At 44.6% G+C, this 25,429-nt stretch overlaps 1 protein-coding gene and 1 long non-coding RNA gene across 2 annotated transcripts in view; one reads left to right on the forward strand and one right to left on the reverse strand.

The window, feature by feature from the left end:
• LOC121919847 overlaps positions 1–11,366 on the forward strand; it is a 26,264-nt gene extending 14,898 nt beyond the window's left edge. Inside the window, exons 3-4 of the long non-coding RNA XR_006101593.1 lie at positions 10,019–10,195; positions 11,114–11,366. This is a non-coding gene — a long non-coding RNA (uncharacterized LOC121919847). The remainder of the gene's footprint in view (positions 1–10,018; positions 10,196–11,113) is intronic.
• ZBTB1 (zinc finger and BTB domain containing 1) lies at positions 3,049–25,220 on the reverse strand. Its single transcript, XM_042446792.1, has 3 exons — positions 25,094–25,220; positions 12,692–12,840; positions 3,049–6,254 (listed from the first exon to the last, which is right to left on the reverse strand). Exon 3 carries the CDS (start codon positions 6,232–6,234, stop codon positions 4,108–4,110), a length of 2,127 nt encoding a protein of 708 aa, XP_042302726.1. The 5' UTR covers positions 6,235–6,254; positions 12,692–12,840; positions 25,094–25,220; the 3' UTR covers positions 3,049–4,107.
• Positions 25,221–25,429: the final 209 nt, after the last annotated feature.

A 25,429-nucleotide genomic window follows, 5' to 3' on the forward strand; every position in this document is an offset into this window, starting at 1 on the left:
ACAGGTTTTGTGCGACATCATGTGAAATCATTACATGTAATTATGCGCTTTTCCTGGGATATTAACGGGATAAACTCCCAATCTCCTTCGTGTGATAAACTCCTATGTATGTTTTAAAATAGCCACCAAACGGAGCTCTTATATCTAAATAAAAAAATGGTTATGAGTTGAAGATTTCTGTAACATTACATTAAACACAGCTTGTCATGTATGTTGAAGAATAGGGACAAAAGAAGATCTGGTTGGCAGTACTGTACTGTAAGAACTTTTCTACTTCCTGGGGTTCTGTCCCTCATCTGCAGTTGTTCCATAATATGCCATAATACTACATTGAAGCTTGTATGGTATAGACCAGTGTTTCCCAAGCTATCTGATGTGGACTGGTAATTCCCCCTGTGTGCCTGGGACTGGTACCATATTTGGATCCACTGGTGCAATTGCTTCTTTCTTTTCTGGAAATTCACCAGGGCCTGGCAGCCAATTACTTGTGGACTAGCCCTGGTCCACCAACCACCACATCCTATTCGAGAGCTTTAATGTCAGTTTCTGATTTTCACATAGACAAACTTAGCCCACATTGAAGGGCATTGAAGAGATATTGCATTTATCAGTCTGAGATATGATGTTTGTATTACAGTTCTGATTGTCTTCCCCAGTTCCTCTCCATCATTGGTGCGCTTAGGCTACAAGCCTTATTTCTGATGTTACATTTATTTGTGCAGTGAACTGTATTTAAGAAATATAGGACTAATTCATTGCAAAGCACTACCTGTAGTCTGAAGTGGTGCAGCCCAGAAACAAATCTACCATTGCAGTGAGATCTGGGCTTGGACCTGGACTACATAGTACACCAGCAGAAATACCCAGTTTTGCTGGATTCAAAACCAAGTTAGCACTCACATGCATGCTTACTTGTTCCTTCTTTTAAAAAAATTCTTGCTGGTCTTTCTCTCCTTCACCTTTGTGTTCATTCAGCTTTTCTCTCTCCCTCCTTCCTTCTGACCAACATCTCAGCTCCCAAATTTCCACATTCTAGTCCCCCAAATCCAGGACAACAATTTTCTAATACAATTCATGATGGACTATGAAAGTAAGGATCAACCATGAATATACACACCCAAAGCTGTGTGTATATTACTCACCAAGAAGCACTCTTTTCAGTTGACTTATAGTTAGGAAACAAAAGGCTTGGCTTTGTTAAATGCTTTGCATGTAACGCAGAGGTGTGTTACCTGCACGCTGAGGTGTTTTGCCTATAAATCTTTTTAATGACATTTTCTTCCCAGAGTGCCTGTGTTTTTAAGAGATAATGTGGAATGTAGATATGCAGTAGGCACAGCTTTTCCAACAATGGAGCTTCCACAAGGTTTAGGATCTGTGCCTTTGTCCAGCTCGTCTCACATCGCATCTACAAACATTCGTAACAGCCTAGGTTTGAATTAGGTTTGCAGCAAGGATGACTGGTCTAATGTAGGAAGAGTGTTTTCTATGTTCAAATGTACTTCTAAATGCTCAACTTAATAATACTAACAACAGAATAAAACAATGCATCTCAAAGTACCTTTCCTTATTTTTCAAAATACAGATTCCAGTATTCATTAACTCTGAATATGTGATGATTCCACCCTACCTGTGATCTACACTCATCCCTTCACATTCTCTAGAGTTAGGGGCACAGGACCCCCGTGAATGTGGAAAAATCACAAATAACAAAAACACTATGTTTTTACCCAAGATAACACCTCTCTAGGAACCTCTAGGTCCTCCAGTGCAACTCTGTGGTCAACATCTGCCAGATATTGACCATAGAATTGTGCTGGAGGAGCTACAACTGCCTAGTGGAATGTTCTGTCTAGGTCCTTCAGTACAACTTTTGGTTAAAATTGACCATAAAGTTATGCTGGAGGACCTAGATATTCCTAGAGAGAACATATTAATAAAATCTTTGAACAATCAAATCAGCAAAAGTCAAAGCCACAAATGTGGGACAAGTGTAGTTTCTTTTTATAAAATCAACAGATTTGTTGTTCTTAATTGCTGTCGACACTGATTTATGGCAACCCTATGAATGACAGACTTCCAAGTCATCTTGTCAACAGTCCTGCTTAGGACTTGTGCACTTGGGCCTGTGGTTTCCATGATTGAGTCTATCCACCTGTGGTGCAACCTTCCTCTTTTTCTAGTGTCTTCCACATTACTAAACCTTACTGTCTTTTCTGAGTCATGTCTTCTCATATGTCCAAAGTATAACAGTCGCAGTTTACTCATCCTGGTATCTAGGAAGTGTTCAACCTGGACCATTTAAACAGCCATTTATACCCCAAGAAGTTGTTCACAGCACAATCTTTTGATGTTCTTTCATACTAACTGCCAAGGAAACTGGCATAGGATTGTAGCTTAACAATATATGCAATTAAGATCTTACCAAATCTTGTCAGTTACAATGGAGTTTATCACACGGGAGGAATTTCTCTGAATTTTGAATGAAATGAAAGTGGGGCCAGAACGCATTCACGTGAATTCGCTAATTCAGAGAATTTACGTGAATTTGAATTGCATTCGAACTGACTTCCCATTGTCCGAAAATAGCTTGCCATTTCCTGAAATTGCGTGTGGTAGTCTATCACGCAATAACGTTAAACCCCATGATTGCGTTCGGATTGCTATTGGATTATACTTCCAATTTCCCTTGTCAGATAAACTCCAATGGTACTCAGCAGCTTTGGACAAGGCATTCTCTCTTAGCCTCCATATTATCTGTAATATGGAGGTAATTCACGTCTGCCTTACAGGGTTGTTGCTCATCAGAATTTCAAAGATGATATATGTGAAACATTTTCCACAGCTTAGGAATTATTATGCATCTTATCTTTCTGATTTTGAGAATATGGATGGCTTGTTGAAGAGCAGCTTTAAAAAAATTGGTGCATATTTACACAGGAGTACAGCTCATTGTATTCAAGTGGGGAGAGCATCTTCCTAGATAACTGTATGCAGGAATGCATCTTGTCAGACAACTAAGGATATTTTTTATTCTTGTTTCATTAAATTTAAATTTTAGTGGTGATACATATCAACTTTGTAATACAATTGTATTACCAAGTGTATACACTTGGGTGTTCATATTAAGTTGCATTGAAAAACATATTGACTTGAATGCCTTATTTAACTTAGTAAGATTTACTTCAAGTAAATATACTTAACACCAGGTTGCCCATATAAATGAGATATGTGTCATGTGTTCTTTTGATTTGAAAATGAGTTCCCCGGCTTTCTTTAGATTATGTCCCAGAGGTTTTATGTTGTGCCCACTGAGTAATATATGAAATTTTCTACTGTAATAGATTGTCGTAAGATTGTGTTAGTAATACATAAAATGACATGAGAATGGCATGTGTAAAATGGTTCTGCAGAGGGGATTCTCCTAGATAAGCAGTCTTCTTCCTCATCCTCATTCCAGCACAATATAGCACTGCAGAAGTAACAATAACAAAACTCACTCCATGTGCTGTTGGCACATGAGATGCAAACAGCAGCAAGATGTCAATGACAACCTATACCTACAAAAGGAATCACAAACCTAATGGGTATGCTCCAATATAATCCATTGACTTAAATAGTATTGAGAGTGCTTAACATTATGCTGGCAGGTGGACAATTATTCTTTTTTGGAAATAGCCTCACTCATCGCAAGTTAAACTGCATACAATCTATATTTTCACATGAAGTAAAAACACTGACATGGAAATACAAAAGTAGACATCCTATACAGATGAGAACTGTTTAATCAAAGCCAGTGATTGGAATAATACTACAGTGTACTTTTAAAATCTACAGTTGCAAAACAATGATTTAAGAGACCTTCAAGAAAAAAAATTAGAAACAGAAACTGAAGTGAAGCAAGAGTAAAAATGCAATAATTAAACATTTGATGGTTTTAAGCAGCATATATGTACTTTAAGACCTTAAATGAATGCATATGATTTAAAGGCTCTTTTAAAAACCCAGTCATGTTAAAACAGGCCATTTATTTTCCTTTATGCACTATTGTTTGCTTTGCTTTGGTGTTCCTTTTTTATTTAGTTCTTGTCCAGAAGCATTATGTGCTCATGTTCTTTTCAAATGTTTAGCATTATAGTGAGATCTCATATCTTTCCTAAGATTAAATTTGGCACCACAAACACCACATGTATACAGATGAACATCCATGTGCTGCTCAAGTTGTTCGTTATTTGGGAAAATCTGAAAGCAGACCTGGCATATTGTCTCTCCAGCAGATAAATGGGATATCATGTGTCGGACATGATCGTGTTTTCGGAAGTTTCCTTGGTCGCAAATAGAGCAGACATACCTGGCCATGCCTTTGTGCATGTCATTGTGAAGGCGCAGTTGGCGTTCTCTTAGGAACTGCTTGCCGCAAGTCTGACAAACAAACTGTTTCTCCTTGGTGTGCACAGTGTAGTGTTCCCGCAAGTGACAACGCTGATAGAAGCCTTTCCCACAGAGATTGCAGAAATGCTTGCGTCGATGATCCCTTTCATTCTCTTCCAAGATGGCATTCTTGAACAGATCTTGCTCTAGGCAACTGGACATGTGTTCAACCACCGAATTTTCTGTTTCAAAACGAAGGCCGCAGTTAGGACATCGGAAAGGGCATGCTGAATCTCTGTAGAGCTGTTTTTTTGGAAGACTGTTCATCTGGAAATGGCTATCACCAAACTCATCTAGCATCTCAACATACATCATCTCTTGGTTTTCTGCTTGTTCCTCGGGGCTCTCCTCTGGGTCATTTTTCTCTTCTGCATTTCTTAAGCCATTCGTGGTCAGGTCTTGAGGCTCTCCACAAGTCTCGGCATGATCCTGCAGCTGCCGCCCTTTAACTAATATCTGGCCACATTTTCCACAGGCACATATATTTTCTATGTGTTTGGATAAGTAATGAGAAGACAGGTCTTCCTCCGTGATTGTCAACCCGCACAGTTCACAGGATGCGTGTTCTGTCACTTCCTTGACTGCATTTACTTTGTTGTTAAGGATCCTGGCATTTCTGAAATATTTTCTAGTCCCTCCATCAACAGGCACGTGGGGTTTTAAGAGAGCTTTCCTAACACTTCTGCTTTCATTCACCTCTTCCTCAATGTAATACCTATAAACTGGCTCATCATCATCTAGATCATCATTGTCAGAGGAATCATTGCCATCTGTCACCTTGATAATGTTGAATTCCTTCAAGCCATCCACTGGGCTCTCATCTGGCTCCATCTTGACAATAATCCTTTTCCTCTCAGTGGCTCTACTTCTCTCTTCGTCTAAAGGTTCCAATGCAACACTGCTGCCTTTCCCGCTTGTTACATTTGATGCTGGGGATGAAGACCTGTCCATAGCTTGGCCTTCATCTGCTTTGCATTTTTCCAGCTGGGAAGATGGCATTTCAGGAGCAGAGTCTCTCTCACTGCTGTCTTTTTTTTCAGCCCCATAATACCTGACGTTCTGATAAGAATGCCTGTTAGTGCATGACATGATATGCTCATCTAACAGTCGCTCACAGCTGAAGCTGAAGCCACAGCCATCACATGTAAAACTTCGCCCAAAGCGCCGTGAATTGGATACTCGGTCTTTGGCACTTGAGAGCTTAGGCACAGAATTCCTTTTACAGCTCTCAAAAGGCTGTTCAGATAAATTGCTGAGCTGCAAGCCTTCCTCATCCACCTCTCTGCTCTGAGAGGTGCTCACAGTTGAACTTGACGGCTCGACACCCCACCTGTTTGCTTCACTCCCATTTCTAGCCAGTGTGTCTTCATACATCCGGACGCCAAAAACCATTTTGCTATTTTGGGTGCTGGAAGAAGAAGAGGAGCACTGCAAACCAGAGGAGTTTGTATCTTGTATGTCTTCTAGACATTCTGGCACATTATAGAGCTGCAGGGAGTTCATGGCCACTTTAAACTGCTCAAAGTTGGCTGGAGCCGTCATGATTTTCCCTAAGTACATAAACTGTAAAATGAGATCAAAGCACTCAGCCGTAATCTTCATGTTGCTAAGATTTAGTTGTGCTGTGCTGTGCTGTTGGCTCATGAAAAACATCCTAAAGTAAGAACTGCAGGCAGCCAAGACTGCTTTGTGAGCTTGGAAGTAGATATCATCGATTGCAATGCAGCAGTCACAGAGGAATCCCCACTCTCTTTGGTTGTTAAGCTGCTGAAGAACATAGTTGCTGTGGCTAGTCCTTGCCATTTTGTGCTTGAATCACAAACCTGTGTAAACAGAGAACGGGGAGGAAAAGTCAGTTATCGCTTTTGTCTCAAGAACTGGAATAGCCTCAACACATCACCACATAACTCTAATCAATGACCACACTTGCCAGTGACAAATGCAAAGGATGAAAGCCACTGCCATCATTTTAGGGACACACATTTCTTGATCCGAGTGGGAGGTGACGGAAATCCTTGGGAATCTGGGATAAGTATAGTAGTACTTACTGCCTTCCCTGCCCTTACCCTAGGAAGATGAAGGAATATCATATTGAGGATGGTGCAAGTTTGTTTCTGCTGCTTCAAAGACTACCCAGGGCAATGGATTCAAGCCACAGTGGCCCCTTGGTATGTGCTGGGGTTTGGTTCTAGGATCTCCCATGGATACCAAAATCCATGGATGCTCAAGTCCCATTATATACAATAGGGTAGTAAAATGGTGTCCCTTATATTAAATGGCAAAATCAAGGTTTGTTTTTTGGAATTTATATATTTTTGGAATATTTTCAAGCCGTGGGCAGTTGAATCGGTGGATATGGAGAGCTGACTGTATAGGACGGGACAGTGCTCTGGCTCCCCTCAGAATGGCCTTCAGGAGCCAGTGTGGCTGCTTACACCAGATCCTGAAGGCACTCCCCCCAGCAGTTACTGTTATTGGAGGGGGCCACACTGTAGCCTCTATTTAGGGTCCAGTGCTGCTGCTGGGCAAATGAGAAAGGAAAGCAATGGCCTTTCTTGCTTGCTCAGTAGCCATGCCAGCCCCTCTGGGTGTACCAGCCCACCAGGTGACATCCATCTCTGGAGTGTCACTCAGTGCAGTCCGCAACCCCCACAGCCACCAAGTGACACCTTTGCCTGATGGTAAGAGCTATTCAAGAATGGAACACGCTGCCTAGGAGAGTGGTGGAGTCTCCTTCTTTGGAGTTTTTCAAACAGAGGCTGAATGGCCATCTGTCAGGAGTGCTTTGACTGTGTATTTCTGCATGCCAGGGAGATAGACTGGATGTCCCTTGGGGTCCCTTCCAACTCTGATTCTATGGTTGGACTGCTGCTTAAGACCAATCTAGTAGGCTGGATAATGGCAAAAAATGAGATTCTGCTACTTCCAAGTCCCTTTGCACCTCTTCCAGCTTTGCTCTGACACAAACATGTTCAGAATTAAAGGTATTATAAACTTGAACAAAAGTGAAGAAGCAAAAGAGTCCATTTATGTTAATTAAGAAAGTCAGAAGACCAGTTTCCTAATATTTGGCCTGGTCAGTCCAAATGTCCCATACTAATCCATCTATTACAGTGCCTTATGTTGTACCATGCATATACTGCTTTGGACTTGAACGACACATGCTCTTGGCTATCTTCAGTCTCCACCTAGTGTGCTTGTGTTTCCGTGTGCTTGTGGATTTAACATTTCCGAATAACTCCTATGGTGATGGGGCACTTCCAAAGGGCAGCGAAGTTGCAGTGAAATGCTGAGACCAACAGAGCTCAGCGCAGGAATGTTTGCCTACTTGAAATGCACCATATTTGAGGAAATCTGTAGACATCCTGTTTTTCTAGCTAAGCAGGCAGCCTTTTGGTTTTAATTACTCCACATCTGGGAACACCATTACCACTCCCCTGTCATATGACAAACAAACAAGGACCAAGTTTTCAGATGTGAGGGATATAAAAGGAGGGTGACTCTTTTTTTTAATTTCCCAAAATGGGCAGTCTCCAAACAGCATTATAGCTAGAAAATCCTACTGTAACATACATGCAGTGGGGGCTAATGTAGCTCCATATACCACAGAAAGACTACATTTGCAACTGCTGTAGTGCGTAGAATAACATTTCAAGCAGATGCATTCAGCATATACTGTACTTTGAAATGTGTTGTGGCTTTGATGCTTGGCTGACAGGCACATAGGTGTAATCCTTGGCCAGAGAACTGGAATGTATGGTCCTTTAGATTATCTTGACCTATAGTTCCCATAATAATTCACTGATTAGTATGCTAGCTAGGGCTGATGGAAGTTGCCATACAATAATATCTGAAGTGCCAAATAATCCCCAGGCCTGAGCTGGAGTGTCTCCAGTGATCGTATCTTAACTTTGTCCTTCAAACACTACTGATGTATTTGGTCCATGTTTGGCACTCTCTGGTTTAGGATTATTAAATTATCTGTGCCTGTTGGACCTTGTAGAAAGGATCTGAAAGTGCAATCTGTGATGCCGCAGAGCAGAAACAGACTGCCAAAACCAGCATCAGCTGAAAACAGCTTGGGCCTACTTTTCTCAGTGTCGTGGAGCAATATAATGCCTTTGTTCTCCAATGTAGCATTCTCTAGATGTGTTGGGATTAAAATCGCCACCGTTCCAGCTAATAGGCAATGCTGATTGGGGATAGTAGAAGCTGGAAGATGTCAGGTGGGGAAGACTGCTCTAGAGCAGTAATTCCCAAACTTTAATCCTCTAGGTATTTTAGACTTCAGATCCCAGAAGCCCCAGCCAATATGGCTAAGTCATCACTCAAATAGAGACTGTAGTCAATAAATTACAAGAAGACTTGGAATAGGGAGGGGAGGTGCTGAGATTCAGGATACCATGGACTGCCGAAACAAAACACCACCACCACCACCAACTAAATGGACCAGAGAACAAATCAAGCCTGAAATTTACCTAGAACCCAGAAGGAGCAATAACTTGAGACAACATGATTCATTACAAAAGATTATAGTGATTGGCAAATGGGAGACAGTGGGAAAAAAGAAGACCTCATTACAGATGGACTGATAAGATCAAGAAAGCCACAGCTCTGAGTTTGTAAAATCTTAACAGGGCTTAAATTCTTAGAGTTAAAAATAATTTTTCCAGCTTGTTTTTAAGTGTTGTTTCACTGTTCTGTCAGATTTCATTGCTCTGTTGTAGCTTGCTGCCATTTCTAATATTACAGTTTCTATTTAATTGTTCTTATATATGTTCTGCTCTGAAAGTTTAATACTGAAGGGTGGCATATAAATTCAACCAACAAATGTGTCCTTCAGCTGCGTCAACCTTTGTGTGTCAAGCCACTGTGTGTCCAGCTCCACCTTTGCAACTCTAAGATAGCCAGAATGTTTTTGGCATAAGCTTGTTATTGTCATGTGCCTTCAAGTACAGTCGGCCCTTCTTATCCACGGATTTTTTATCCATGAACTCAAGTATCCACAGTTTGAAAATGTTAAAAAAAAGTATAAATTCCAAATATCAAACTTTAATTTTCTATTTTATATAAGGGACAACATTTTCTATGTCATTATATTTAATAGGACTTGAGCATCCATGGATTTTGTTATCCACAGGGGAACCTGGAACCAAACCCCAGCATATAACAAGGGTCCACTGTATATCTTATTTACAGTGACGCTAAAGTGCACCTACCACAAAGTTTTTTTTTGGGCAATATTTGGTCAGAGGGGGTTTGCCATGATCTTCCTCTGAGGCTGAGAGAGTGCGACTTGCCCAAGGTCACCCAAGGGATTTTCATGACTCAGTAGGGATTTGAACCCTGGTCTCCCAGAGTCCTAGTCAAACAACTACACTACATCAAAACTAAGAGAATGGGTAGACATACTCTTGTGACTTAGGTCTTAACCTCTGCATGAAGAAAATAATTTCTGAGCCTTCTTAGTTCCTCAATTCAATCTTTCCCAAACAAAGATGTGAGGAATTCCTTATTTAGAAGCTGCACCATGTGGCTGAAGCTCCACCCGTACCATGATGCGATGTCTTCACTGTCTCCAAAATAGGCAGGCTCGCTGCCAAAATGGACAGGGCTACTGCAGATCTACTGATGTCTAATAGTGAAAGAGAGCTGGCCTGCTTCAAAAATAGGACAGAGGGGAGTCTTTCAACAGGCCTGGATAACAGATCCACGGAAGTGTAAAATAAAGCAACAAACAAACTCTGATAATAACTAGGCTCAGGTAAGTGGCCTCTTATAAGCCTGCTCTTACGTTATGGGTTGTTGTTGTGGCAGTGTGCCTTCAGGTTGTTTCCAACTTATGGCCACCTTCAGACAAATCTTTTATGGGATTTTCTTGGCAAGATTTGTTCAGAGAGGTTTCTGTTAGTGGTCCCCCCTGACTTTGAGAGTGTGTGACTTGCCTATGGTCACCCAGTGGGTCTCCATGGCTGAGCAGGGATTTGAATCTTGGTCTCCAGAGTCATAGTCCAAAATACAAACCACTACACGGTGAATCTTTTTGACCAGGCTGAGGACATGTTGTTCCATATATGCCAGCTTACCAGAACATACAGAGCCGGAGTGGTGTTGTCTACACCACTCCGGCTCTGTATGTTCTGGTAAGCTGGCATATATGAAACAACATGTCCTCAGCCTGGTCAAAAATATTCACCTCATTGCTGGTGATAATGTATAGTTATGATGTAATTTGGAGTTTGTTTTTTTTAAAGCTAACTTGCTGCTAGTAAATAACAAATGCTTTTTATTTGATTTGATTTAGCAATCCCAATAGCAATAGCAAGTACATTTCAGTACTTATCAGTGAACTAGCATTCCCTAAACAGTTTATAATGTGTAAGCCAATTGCCCCCAACAAGCTGGGTTCTCATTTTACTTACCTACAAAAGGATGGAAGGCCGAGTGGACCTGGGATTGAACTCACAACATTTAAACACTGTGCCACCAGGGCTCCCAGAGGCTCCCAGAGGTTGACAATCTACATTTTTGGAAATCCTAAACTGTAATTGTAGATGGGATACTCCCAGTAAGAGTATAAATACTTGTGCTGATATGCCATTCCCCGCTCCCTGCTTTGACAAGCACTGCCATCGTTTTTAAAAGTTAACTGACCATAATCTGCATTCTGCTTTGCCTTCAGATTGCTGAAACCAGAGCAGCTGGCAAGATGGATTAGGCTGAGCAAAGGTGGAACATACCAAGAATTAGGTTAGGCTAAGCCAGAATAACTGGTTCAAGGATGCCCAGGAGGTTTCATAGCTGCAGGGGGATTTGAACTTGTGCATCATTCTCAAGCCTCTGTCATCTTGACCGCATTGCATTTCAGCTATGGATTGCTTAAGGGAAAATGTCCTTTCCCTTTTTTGTTCTTCCATAAAATATTTTTTCATCTACTCAACCAAACAATCCCTAGCATTTATACAGCACTGTAGTCTAGATGGGTGATTCCCAAACTTTGGTCCTCCAGGCGTTTTGGACTTCAACTCCCAGAAGCCCCAGGCATTTTGGCCAACAGTGAGGAGTTCTGGGAGCTGAAATCCAAAACATCTGGAAGGCTATTGGGAATTGCTGATCTAGAATGTTCAAGCATTGTTGTTTTTGCAACAACCTTCCATCATTGTGATGCTATCCCTGATCTGATGGTTTTGGGAAGAAGGCTGATGGGTTTAGAGAGACTAAGGATGCAGCTACACTGTATAAATAATAATACACTTTGACACCACTTTAACCACCATGCCCCCATCCTACAGGATCCTGGGATTTGTGATTTTCTATGGCACCATCACTCTTTGGCAGAGAAGGCTAAAGAACTTGTAAAACTACAAATCCCAGAATTCCATAGGAAAGAACTGCAGCCCTTAAAGTGTTATCAAACTGCTTCATTTCTGCAGTGAGTTGGTACCAGAGAGGAGACGGTGTTTAACCTTTTTCTCTTGAGATGGTTTCCTGATCAATCGCAACTTAACAAAGGCTCTACAGTGAGTTGCTGGAAGAATCCTGAGTTAAATCAGATTCCCTGATAGGTGAGGCTTTGGGGACTAAAACAGACTGAGAAAACCTGTGTTCATTTTCTCCTTTCCTACATGCCATTTCCCAAATCTAAACTGTTCTTTCAAAGCTGCTCATTCAGCCCAAAGTTTGTGTGATGAGGTGATGAAGGAATACATTCTAATAGAAACTTTGGAAAGGATCACAAGGGCTATCTAATCCAACCTCATGCCCTGCACAAATACACAACTAAAACACTCCTGGAGATCCTCACTGTTTCTTGCACTATGCCTCACTTTCCCTTCAATAGAGGCCAAAGGATGGGGGGGGGATGCGATTGATCAGGAAACAGAAAAACGTTAAACGCCCTCTCCTCTCTGGTGTCAACCCACCTCAATTCCACTCTTCTTCTCTAAGTGCTTTTCTGTTTTAACAAACCACACACACGCTAATCACAGATTTCCTGCATCTCATCTACCTTGGCCCAGAGCCACCGCACTACGGCAGTTCATCTGCCCTGCAGAAGGATTATTCATGCAATGACCCACCCCAGCCACCCACCCTCCAAGAGAGCAGACTCCCCTCTCTACAGCATGCCACAAGGAGAGAGGAGACAACACATCTCCCTCCAGCTGCAAATCCAGGGACCATTTAAGAAGATCATTTTGGAAAAGTGGTATATAAATAAAGTTTTATTATTATATTATTACAATCCATGTAAGTAACCTACCCAGTTCCTGCAGCTTTGTTTCATCTGACTTGCTTTCTAAACTTTGCCATCATCATCTCAGGCCCCTTCGGCATCCTTTGCAGTTTGTCAACTTCCTACTGATCACAAGTTGGGTGCAGCAGCAGTCTTCCTTCTCAGGCTTTGAGCTTCTGTTAGAACACAAGAGAAAATTCAAATCAATAGCACGCAGACCAATTTTAATGCTGGAGACGTGCAAAGAACACAGGCTTCCAAAGCTGAGGAAGATTCCCAGCCTCTCCTATTTTCCTTTCCGCAGCGGTTGCCTAAGCAGCAGCAGAGCGGTGGCTTCAGTTCACATGCTGCTCATGACATCACCAGCTATATTGGTTTGCAACAGTTCAGCAGAGCTGTACTGGATGACAGTGCCACAGTCCAGATGCACATGCGCCCAATGTGGTGAGAATGTATTAAGGAGAAATAAATTCTATGAGAAACTTCTCTGGGAGACGTAAAGTGATCTTACACACATTATCTATCGATAATGCATTCCTTTCCTGCTTGGGGTCTATCCTCCATTCCCAGCCATTTGCCTCTCCACCCACTTATGCAAGAAGCTGTGTTGTTGGAAACCATTTTAAGATGGACCTTCTGCCCTGGTATTCCCATCATTTCTTCAGTGTTACAGCTTTACTTGGCCTAATGTGCCAAGACAGCAGTGGAAAGATTTCCCAGGCTTGAGATACCCTCTGAGGACCAGAAATCCTGGCAGGAGACCAACTGAGATAACATTTGTCAGAAACTGAATGAATAGGGGTTTTTTTTTTTGTTTGTTTTTTTTTTTTTTTGAGAAGGAAAACTGAAGACGCTGAATCGCAGCAGCTGAAAAAGACAGGATACTGGGAATGGATTGGCTTCATATTAATAGGGTTATTTTCCCAAATGTCCAACAGATTACACATTTGGATTCAAATGTGAGACACACTGCAGCAATAAAATAAAATGGGTTAGGTTACACAGGATCACCATCACAGGTCATGGCTGAGGTTCTCATTGCAATGAGGAATGTCACAATGAGGAGGATCTCATTGCCAGGCCCCCAGAGTCCCCTGGCCTCCCTCCTCTTCAGTGCTGCTGACCTAATTGAAGAATATGCAGGCAGCCACAAGAGGGAAGAGATGAAATGATCTATTCCACTTTCTTGGTGATCTCCCCTCTGGGGAATGTGCATGTGAATCCCAACAGAGAAGGCAAATGATCATAGAATCAAAGAGTTGGAAGAAACCACAAGGGCCATCCAGTCTAACCCCATGCTATGCATCAAGACACAATCAAAGATTCAGATGGCCATCCAGCCTCTGTTTAAAGACCTCCAAAGAAGGAGACTCCACCACTCTCCGAGGAAGTGTGTTCAGCTGTTGAACAGTTATCTTGCATAGAGCAGGGGGCTAGACTTGATTTTCTCTGGAATTCTTTCAGGCTAGAAATTTCAATGATTCTTAATGAAGAGGACCTAAGCCCACACAAGCTCATGCTGCCAACGTCTTTCTTTCATTTAGTCTCAAAGGCGCTACAAGATCTCTCTACATATCGTTTATCATGGAATATCAGCAGTTCTCCTTTTGTGTTTTAAGAAAGGGGGGCTTTTATACCCCCTCCTATGGTGCCTTTGGACTGAGTCCTCCTATTTCTGTGGGGAAGGTACAGCCATATTCTACCTACTGTATAGTATTTGATGTGGCCAAATATGCACACACTATGCATGAACAGCATCATAGGGCACACTGCATGGTGTCTATTTGTCCTAGTCCAAAACAACCATATACAGTGGCCCTTGGTATCCACTGGGGTTTGGATCCAACCCCCCTGTGGCTACCAAAATCCATGGATGCTTCAGTCCCGTTACATACAAAGGCATACTAAAATGGTGCCATTTATAGAAAATGGCAAAATCAAGGTTTGCTTTTTAGAAATTCTATATTTTAAAAAATATTTTCAAGCCTTGGATGCTTGGATCTGTGCATCTTGCATTTCAACACAAGTTGCCTCCAATACAACTAAGAGCAGTACTGTTGCTTTTCTGAAGATGAAAAAGGCACTGTTTTGACTATTAGGGGCATTAAACAAATTTATAGAGCCCTTGGCAAATCAGTGGCTAATGGATATCAGCCAAGTTGACAAAATAAATGTCAATGCTAAAGGCTAATAGGCCACTAAATTGTAGTTGTAGAGGTGAGGAACAACAACCATGTTCAAGAGAATTACAAAAGCATCATACTAATTTGTAATGTTCTGGTTGTTCCTAGTAGAGTTGTATAGACCAGCCTAGTTGCTTTGGTTGTGTGAATTAGTTCTCCCAAAAGTGAGGTGTCAAACGCTAGGATTATTTTTTTTTCCACAAAAGGAACACAAGTCTTCTTGTTAGCATCATGTCTAAGCATAGGTACCACTTCACTATTAGGTGAAGTGAAGTGGCTACCTATTTTGGGTGTCATGAAAGGGTAGCAAACTGTAAATTAAGCTTGATTTGTTATTACTGATTATTATTGTATTTTATAGCTGTGAGTATTAGTGAGATGCTTGCATGATTTTTTTTACTCACATGTAAGAATAACCCAGCTGGCTTCAGGTACTATGCCTCTTGACTTGGTTGAATCAGAGTGCCCTTTACTGCTTTGTTTCAAGCAGCAAAATATCTTGCACCAGCACTGATAATTACAGACAAGAGTTTTACCGCACATCTGTATATGGAGCAAAGCAATATTCTCCTTATTGTTAATCCCACTTCTGTGGTAGGTATAGGAAAAGTGGGGGGGGGAAGAAGGTAACTTATATTTTACATATACCATGGACTGCTAAAAAGACAAATAAATGGGTCCTAGATCAAATTAAGCCTAAACTCTACTTTGAAGCCATGATGACTAAACTGAGACTATTGTACTTTGGACATACCAGGAGAAGGCACGACTGACTAGAAAAAAGCAGTAATGCTCGGTAAGGTAGAAGGCAATAGGAAAAGAGGTAGACTGCATTGTAGATGGGTAGAATCAAACAAGGAAGCCACAGCCCTGAGTCTACAAGACCTGAGTAGGGTTGTGGATGATAGGGTGATGTGGAGGTCTCTCATTTTATAGGGTTGCCATAAGGCAAAGTCAACTTGATGGCAGTTAACAACAACATATATTCCATCAAGGTAAGTTTCCTGGTTGCTTTGTTCAGTGAGCATGTTTGACCGAGAAACTTTGAAAGGGGAGCAGGAACTACCACCCAACTTGTTTGGGCCAATTGGTGCAAGGTGGCATTAGTGTGGCATTCCTTTCTGGAATTATTAAGGTAGTGGTTCTCAATCGTTGGTCTTCCAAACATTTTGGACTTCATCTCCCAGAATACCTCACCATTGGCCAAGCTCTCTGGCAATTCTTGAAGTCCAAAACACCTGAGGGACCAAAGTTTGAGAGCCTAAGGTATCTCTCTCTCTCAAGAGAAGGTGATGGAGGAGAAGCAGAAGACATCCTGGTTACATTCTTCAGGTCACTACTGTGGAAGTGAAACCTAATCTTGCCTGGCTGGACAATACAGGTTGAGCATCTCGAATCCAGATATATAAAGATATATCACTGACTACTGAAGTTAGGATGGTCCACAACATACAATTCCCCATTCCTATATATGGTTGTGAAAGCTAGACAATTAAAAAATCGGATAGGAAGAAAATCAACTAATTTGAGATGTGGTGCTGGAGGGGAGTTCTGTGAATACCATGGGTTGCTAAAAATGCCAACAAATCAGTATTAGAGCAAATCAGGCCTGAACTCTTCTTAGGCTGCATCTGTAGTGCAGAAATAATCCAGTCTGACACCACTTTAACCCCCACAGCTCAATGCTATGGAATTCTAGAAATTGTAGTTTTGTAAGACATTTAGCCTTCTCTGTCAAAGAGCTCTGGTTCCACATCAAACTACAATTCCCAGAATTCCACAGCATTGAACCATGACAATTAAAGTGGTGTCAAAATGGATTATTTCTTCAGTGTGGATGCAGCCTTAGAAACCAAGATAACTAAAGTGAGGTTATTGTACTTTGGCCATATCATCAGAAGAAAGGATTACTAGATAAGATGATAATAAAGGGGACAGCAACATGAAAAGAGGGATACGACATACCAGATGGATAGATTCAATGAGAGAAGCCACAGCCATGAATCTGCAAGAACTGAGCAAGTATCATTCATTTGTTGTGTGCCTTCAAGTCGTTTCCGATTTATGGTGACCCTAAGGGGTTTTCTTGGCAAGATTTGTTCAGAGAAGGTTTGTCATTGCCCTCCCCTGAGGATGACAGCATGCGACTTGCCCAAGGTCACCAGTGGGTTTCATGGCTGAGCTAGGAACTGAACCCTAATCTCCAGAGTCATAGTCCAATGCTCAAACCACTACGCCAACTAGACATTTATATACATTTATATTTCAATCAATCAATATACAACCAACCACAGACAGTGATGGGTGAGCACTTCATCTAATTAATAAAAAATGGCTACTCCAGAAAAATGATAAACAGGTCAAATTCAGATGGGGTAGATAGGCCACAACTTGCATGGGTAATATCTTTGTTGTTAGCTGCCTTCAAGTTGACTTCGACTCATGGCAACACTGTGGATGAGAGACCTCAAAGATGTTCCTCCAGGCTCCTAGCTGTAGCCTCCTTGACTAAGTCTATCCATCTGGTATGCAGCCTTCCTCTCTTTCTCCTAGCTTCTATCTTTCCTAGCATTATTGTTTTTTCCAATGAGTCTTGCCTTCTCATGATTGGCCAAAGTACAACAGCCTCAGTTCAGTTATCTTGGCTTCCAGGGCTTGATCTATTCCAGCACGACTTTGCTGGTCTTTTTGGCCATCCACGGCATCCTCTGCACTCTCCTCCAACAGCACTTCATAAAGTCGAGTTGATTTTCTTTCTGTCTGCTTTTTCCCCCTGTCCAGCTCTCACATCCATACATGGTGATGGGGGAAACAATGGTTTGGTCCTCTCCTTTCCCATCTGTTGAGTCAACTGAGTTCAAGACACTTTGGCCATTTGAATTGTTTGCAGCAAATAAAGGAAGGTGAGGAAAGGGACTGGAATAATAAAGGGGGAAAGGGGGAAGAGGGACTGCAACATTTTAAAAGCAGCTGAAAAAATGGGACAACAGAGAATTAATGGAGACAGTTTGAAGCTGTGGACTAGTGGCTAGGCAGGCTAGAGAATCCTGGCAGTTTAGTACATAAAGTAAGGTTTCCTTACATATAATAAAGGGTCTAAATAACCTAAAGGCACCAGATCCTGTCTGATCTTGAAAACTAAGTAGTTCTGGTTAGTACTTGGACAGGAGGCTTCCAACGAGTATCAGGTACTATAGACTATGGAGCTTATCGCTTGGGCAAATAAACTGGCTTACCTCTTCCGGCTTCAATTCTGGATGCCCCCGGATGTTATCATAGCTAAATCACCACTGATCTAGGTGGAATGCCACTGTCTGAATGCATCCTGGTCAAAGCCTCGCTCAGCTAGCATTTTTTTGAAGTCGGGGAGCTTCCGACTTAAAAAATTGGCCGGCTGAGCAAGGGTTTGACCTGGAATGATTCAGGCAGCAGCATTCCACCTAGATAGGTGGAAATTTAGTATGATAACATCTGGGGGCATCCTGGATCCAGAACTGAAGCTGGAAGAGGTAAAAACCAGCTTATTTGCCCAAGCAATAAGCTCCCATATTTCAGTAGAAGGAACAGGCAAAACCATCTCTGCATAGGCCTTGCCTATGAAAATCCTACAAAATTCATGTTGACAGGGGACTTGAAAGCACATACAAACTCAATAAGCCCTTACGCCTCCCTCCTTTTAGACTCAGTATCCTGGTGTTTACTCCAGGATGTGAACCAACCTGGTTTCCTTGACACACTTCTGCCCCCAAGTCCTCTCCAAATGGCAAAATACTCCAAATTGCAGGGAAAGCTAGCAAGGAAAATCCAGGACGATTGGGGGATACCCAATATTAGGTGGCATAATGGTTTGAGTGTTGGACTACAACCTGGAACAGGTTCATACCCTGCTCCACAGAAACCCACTGGGTACCCGGCAATACATGCTCTCAGACTCGGGAAAGGCAATGCACCCCCTTGATGAATTTGCCAAGAAAACCTGCCCAGCCTAGCGTCGCCTAAGTCGGAACAACTAAGGCATACAAAAACAGAAGACCAGGTTTGAATACAGTGAGTGTGTAACCCACTGTGCCCTTGGCCAAGTCCTACTCTCTCTCTTTTTTTGCTGTTTTATTGAATCATTTCCTGTATTGCTAGTATGTTATGTATTATCCACTAGAGATGCCCTTCCCCACCACCATCCCTTTATGTCGTGTCTTTTTAGTGTAAGCCTAGGGCGGGAACGTCCATAAAAGATTGTAGTCAGCGCTGTGTAAATTTACAGCGTTATAATAAGTTAATATAAAATAATAAAAATAATATAATATAATAATATAAAATAATAAAATAACGCCAGAGATGGCACGCAACCCTCAAAGAAATGCCCAGAAATGCCAGAACTTGCCAGAGGCCGCCGCGCCGTAGTGCACCCCTTGCCGGGCGGCCCCTCCTGGGTTTCGGAGGTGCCATCTGCGCCCGCCCCGAGTGCCGCCCACGGACTTGGGGAACCCCGTTGGACCCGCTGGACCTGGACTCTCCTGGCTGGCGCTTGCGGCCAGTGGACTGAGGGCCTTTAGGACCATCTGGGGAGTGGGAGAGCCCGCAGTGAGGCGGCGGGTTAAAAGCCGGGAACCGACCCCCCACACGCCTTCTGCCTCCCGCCGGGACACCCCCCCGCCCGCCCGTCAGGACTACACCTTCGCCGGGGGCCTCCCCGGGTTCGGAGGTGCGCACTGCGCACCGCCCCGGGAGTGCGCACGGACTTGGGCATGGAAGGCTTGGGTTAGCTGGGAGCTAGGTGCCTAGTTTTCCTCTGCTCCCTTACCGCCTAGGGGTTGGGGGAGGTTAGGGATCGGGGGTGCCTGGGCGGGATGACACTTGGGGCGGACTCCCATTGAGGTTGTTGGGGCAGGGGGGTATGCGGGGAAGGGCTTGGTTCCAGGGGAGGCCGGGATCGATGCGTTATTCTATCCACCTCCTGCCCCCCCCATCCTGAAGACCGAGGGTCCTCCAACGTGCCAAACCTGTCGCTGCCCTGTGCAATGCGTCGTTAATAAAAGACCCAATCCTCCGGACCACTGGGACTCAAGTGTGACCTGGTTGCATTACGAGACTGGCTGGGGCCTGAAGGGATCGTGTGGGCAGGCCCGCTGCTGGGTACTCGTGAGGACCAGCGAGTTAGGTGGGCGGGGGGGGGTGGGCTTGGTAATGAAACCGTATCCTCACAGGAACCACATCCGACAGATACCTATATGAGTGTATTTACTGACCCTAAAGCAGGACAGCTAGGATTCTGTTTGTACGGCACCCCGTGCTTACGGACTCCCTTAACGAGCTGACACGTGTCGCTGAGCTGAGTTGGGACCCCAGGCCTGTCCTGGGTGACTTCAACATCTCCCTCCGCAGTATTTCCATCGGTGCGGTCGGGAATCAGGATACCATGACGGCCATGGGCCTGTCCCAGCTGATACAGGGTCCCACGCATTGTGCGGGTAACACCGATATGGTCTTCGTCGGATGCGGAAAATCCGTGGGTGGAATAGCTATATTTCCCCCCTTCATGACGGATCATTTCCTGGTGAGGCGAAATCAAGCTTTACCCAGTCCCCGGGGGTGGGACTGTTAGGATGGCCCATCGAAGGTGAGGACTGAGAGGTTAAGAAGCCTTAAGGGCAGGTTGGAATGGGCGATTGTTGATGCCCTCAGGTATCTGGAATACCGGTCTTCCGGGGCTATACACAGGATCGCTCCCAAGCGCCCCTCCGGCCGCTTCCAAACTAAGCCCTGGTAACGGAAGATCTCCCGGGGAGAAGCGGTTCGGCGGATAGAGACAGTTGCGGAAACACCTTTGCTAGACGACAAGGTCTCCTAGACAATTAGAGGACTACGGAGAGGCATACAGCAACAAAGAACTCGTTTATGGGCTCGTATTGCGTCCGTGTTGCGTCCGCAGAGTTTTCGGGTGTCAGGGAGCAACCAGCTCCTCCTCCGCTCGAACCAGATCATTGAACCTTTCTAAGGCTGCTGTACTTCAATGATTTTTGCGGATAAACCTCTCGTATAGCGAAGTCTGAACGTGACATTACTGCAGACTAGGTAAAGTGTCCAGAGCTCGTGGACTATGTTAAACTGGTCAGTTGGTGGGTGAGTACGAGGATGGGACAAGTCTCGGATGTTCGGAAAACACTGCTCTCTTATCCTGCCCTCGGGTTAGCGCAGGGGGGCCGGCGTAACGTTTGTTACGCCGGATATACATCTTTGAGGATGGGCAATTTCCATCGGATCTCAATGGCCATTAAAACGATCTAAAAGCCCTCCTCGACCCCTGGTTCATAATAATATCGGCCGTCGCGCTCCATTTTGGGAAAGGTGATCGAGAGAGCGGTTGGATCCAGCTTTGGTCTTGGATGAACGGATTATCTGGACCCATTCAACTGCTTCGGGCGGGTTCGGGGTTGAGACGGCCATGGTCGCATTGGTCGATGATCTCCGTCTGGCACGACAGGGAAGGTGTCCTGCTGGTGCCTTGGACATCCAGGGCTTCGATACATAGACATGATATCTGGGGGCGCCTGGAGAGGTGGGACGGGGCTGCGCCCAGTGTTGTTCCTATCTCCGGAAGTCCGATGGTGCAGTGGGAGACGGTGCTCCGAGAGAGGCCCTAAAATGGGGTCCCTCAAGGGGCATTCTGTCTCCCATTATTTAACATTTACTGAAACCGCTGGGGAGATCTCCGGACATGGGGCGGGGTTTCAGTACGCGATGACACCCAAATCTTTCTCTCTGTCTCGACGAGCATACGGGGATGGCTTTCTCCTTGTGGCCTGTCTGGAGTCAGTATTGGGCTGGATGAGGAAAACCGACTCAAAATTGAATCCAGAGAAACGGAGTACTAGTGATAGGTTCTCTGGTCAGGAATGGCGGTGGTTTCCACCGTCCTGAACGGGGTCACGCCCCTGTGAGAAATTCCGGGCAGTCTGGGGGTGCTTCTTGACTCGTCGCGTCACCTGACGTCAGGTGAAGCAACGGTCAAGAGCACCTGTTTCAGCTTGGCTGATCCGCCAGCTGCGCCCATATCGGCCCAGGGGACCTAGAAACTGTTGTACATGCTCTGGTAACCTCGAGATTGGATTCTGAACGTACTCACAGGGGCAACCCTTATACCAAACTCGGAAGCTACAAATGGTGCAAGACATGGCGGCCCGGCGTGTCACTGTGCTCCCAGGACCAGCCATATACACCAGTTTTAGGGACCTCATTGGCTGCCCATTCGCTTCCGAGCTCAATAAGGCGTTGGTATTACCTATAAAGCCCTAATGGCTTGGGCCCAGATATACGGACGTCTCTCCCGTACATTCCGCCTCGCACCCTCAGAACGTCTGGGCAGCAACTACTGAAGGTGCCTGGGGCCAGATTAGCCTCCACCGCGGAGGAACTTTTTCCATAGCTGCCCAGCCCTTGGAATAAGCTGCCCACTGAGCTCCGCTCATCTACCACCCTGGCCCAATTTAGGAAGGATCTCAAAACCTTCCTATTCCAGCAGTCCCGAATAAATACTCCTGTGGCCTCCCTCCTTCCGTGGCCATGAGGTTGGGCTATAGGGGCTTTTATTTGTATTGTGTTTTATGGTTTTAACTTTTCCTGTATGTATGTATTTAATCTGTTGTGTAGCCGCCCTGAACCCTGAAGGGCGGGATAAAAATAAAAATTTTTATTTATTATTATTATTAACTTAAAGCACACAACAACAAAACCCCCAATCACAGGGCAAGTGGGGCTAGCAAGTGAAGCTCCCATAGGAGCAGGCCAAGTCTCCAGCTCTTGCCTAAAATTGCTGTGGCTTTAAAGCCTGGGGTGTTTGAGAAGAGAGGAAAACCCCAGTGCTGTCTAGAGGGAAAATGATAGACGACAGAGGGCAAATCCACTGCAAAAAAGATCCAGTCTAGATCGTTTAACCACCTGCTCATGCTAAGGATCCTGGGACTTGTAGTTTATCATGGCACCAGAGCTCTACACAAGAGAAAAGGCTCAATGTCTCACAAAACTATAGTTGCTTGACTTTCCAGCCTTGAGCCGGGCAGTTCTCTCTCTGGTATTTTTAAATCTGATGAAATATACTTGGTTGTGAAGCCTTTGGATTTTACAGCAATACTTTTTTATAATTTTATCGTTGATGTATTTCAATTGCATTATAGTTGTATTTTAACTCATCATTGTTTATAATTATTGTATACTTCACATATATATATATATATATATATAGATATATCCTTAGATTGTACGGCCTTGGCAGGATGTAATATTTGGAAGTTTTCCGTTTCTGTAAACAAAGGGCCATGTAAATTTATAGCCCAATAAAAGATAACAGCAGCAGCAACAACAACATGTAGAGAGATCTTGTAGCCCCTTTGAGACTAACGAAAAGAAAGAAATTGGCAGCATGAACTTCCTAGACTCAGTCTATTTCCTCAATGCATTTGGTGGAGTGTAAATGACACACATATATATGTCATTGGTATGTGAGGAGTCCAGTTCAAATCCTTGTGTATGGAGATGAATGTGGCGGTCCAGTTTGAACAGAACAAAGCAGGAGAACTAGCCTTTATAATTAGTAATGTAGAGAAATCTTGTAGCACATTTGAGACTAACTGGAAAGAAAGAAATGGGCAGCATGAGCTTGTCTAGACTCAGTCTACTTCCTCAGATGCATTGGTTGACTGAGGAAAGACCGAAGTCTCGGAAAGCTCGTGCTGCCAATTTCTTTATTTTCAGTAGTCTCAAAGGGCTACAACAGGGGTAGGCAACTGCGGCCCCGGGCCGTGCGGCCCGGCGAGGCCTTGGACCGGCCCCGCCTGGTCTTGCCCGATGCGCCGGGCCTTTGGCCTCTCGCGCAGGGGCAAGGGGGCAATTGTCTATAGATGCTCAGAAACATGCATTTATATAAACATTTTTAAAAAAAATCAGCAATTTTTTTGGTGTCCTCCACTTTTTAAAAAAAGAGTGTCCACCCATTTGAAAATGTTGTCCTACATTTGTCCGGTTATTTATTTATTTAAATTTTTTAAAATTTTTTTATTTATTTTGTGGCTTTGGCCCCCAGTTGTCTGAGGACAGCAACCCGCCCCCGGCTGAAAAGATTGCCTAGCCTGGCTACAAGATCTCTCTATGTACAGTACTGATTCCACAGACTAACACAAGACACAGCAAAATCTTTGAATTCTAGCCTTTATAATAACAAGAATTGTAGAGTTGAGACCCAAGGGCCATCCAGTCAACCCCCTGCCATGCAGGACTCACAATCAAAGCATCCCAGAGATGGCCATCCAGCCTCTTGTAAGAAACCTCTAAGAAGGAGTCTCCACCATCTCGAGGGAAGTGTGTTCTACTGTCAAACGCTCTTACGTCGGGAAGTTCTCCTAATGATGTCCTGCAGCTTGCATCCATGGTTCAGTCCTGTTTCTCTGGAGCAGCAGAATACAAGCTTGCTCCTCCTCAAGGTGAAACCCCTTCAAATACTTCAACAGGGCGTCATATCCCTCTAACCCCTCTTTTCAGGCAACACCCCCAGCTCCCTAAGTCTTTCCCATAAGGCTGGTTTCCAGGCCCTTCCCCAGTTCAAGCGCTCTCAAACTAGATGACTTATGCAGCCCGTTTTGGACCAGAGCAAAGAGACACACAAGGCCCGGGATCCACTGGAGAACCCTCTCCTTCTCCGCCTCCTCCATTCTGGGGGCAACGGACACAGGAGGACTCTGGGCCTACCCCCCTCAACCAAAACCAACAACAATGCTGCAGCCAACTCTGCTCCAAGAGGGGCCACAGCCACCGGGGGCGCCCTCCCAGCTTGGCTCCCTTTTCCTGAAGCGGATGGCGGCCCAGGGCGCATGGCACATGGCTGGAGAGGAGGAGAGGAAAAAAAAGCCCGGCTCCCCGCTGGGAGGGGGTGCAGCTTTGAAACCCCGCCACTAGGAAGGGGACCCCTGGGGTGGGGGGTGGACTCTTTTTTGTCTCCTGTGGGGCTCTGGGGGGGAGGCGATCAGTTGCGCAACGGGCCCCTCGCCTTTGGCGACTCGCCAAGGCGGAGGACCCCGTTTGCCGCACTGATCGCCTCCCCCCCAGAGCCCCTCAGGAGAAAGCCCAACCCCTGCCCCAATCCCCCCCACCCAGGACCCTCCATCCCTCCGAAATCCAGCTTGCACCCCCCCTTGAAAGCCCACCTCCAAATCGGGTCCCCCCCCACCTCTCAAAAAGCGGGCCTTGTGCGCCCTACTTGCAGCAGAGGAGGTAATCTGGCCCTCCTCTTAGTAGGGCCTCTTCTCCGCCTCTAAAGGTAGCAAGAAACCAAAGACTTTTCTGCCCTAGTTTGCTTCCCTCCTCCTCCTCCTTCTTCCTCTCCTCCTGCACGCCGAAAAGCAGCTTCGCTCCGGCGCGACCGCAGGGAGCCAGAGCTCTCCTCCTCCTCCTGGGCTGCTGCTTCTTCTTCTTCTTCTTTCTGGCCCGGCTCCCTCCTGCGCAGTGGCCAGGCGGAGCTTCCCTCCTCCTGCCATCTTGGCTCTGGTTTTCTCTTTACGGGGGCGGGGAGGATGCCTGGGCACAAGCAGCAAGA

This window comes from Sceloporus undulatus, chromosome 1, assembly GCF_019175285.1.
Source record: "Sceloporus undulatus isolate JIND9_A2432 ecotype Alabama chromosome 1, SceUnd_v1.1, whole genome shotgun sequence".
NCBI lineage: Eukaryota > Metazoa > Chordata > Lepidosauria > Squamata > Phrynosomatidae > Sceloporus > Sceloporus undulatus.

What these genes read in the sequence shown, in the direction of transcription:
- ZBTB1 (XM_042446792.1), bottom strand. Translation starts at nt 6,234, where the DNA reads ATGGCAAGGACTAGCCACAGCAACTATGTTCTTCAGCAGCTTAACAAC.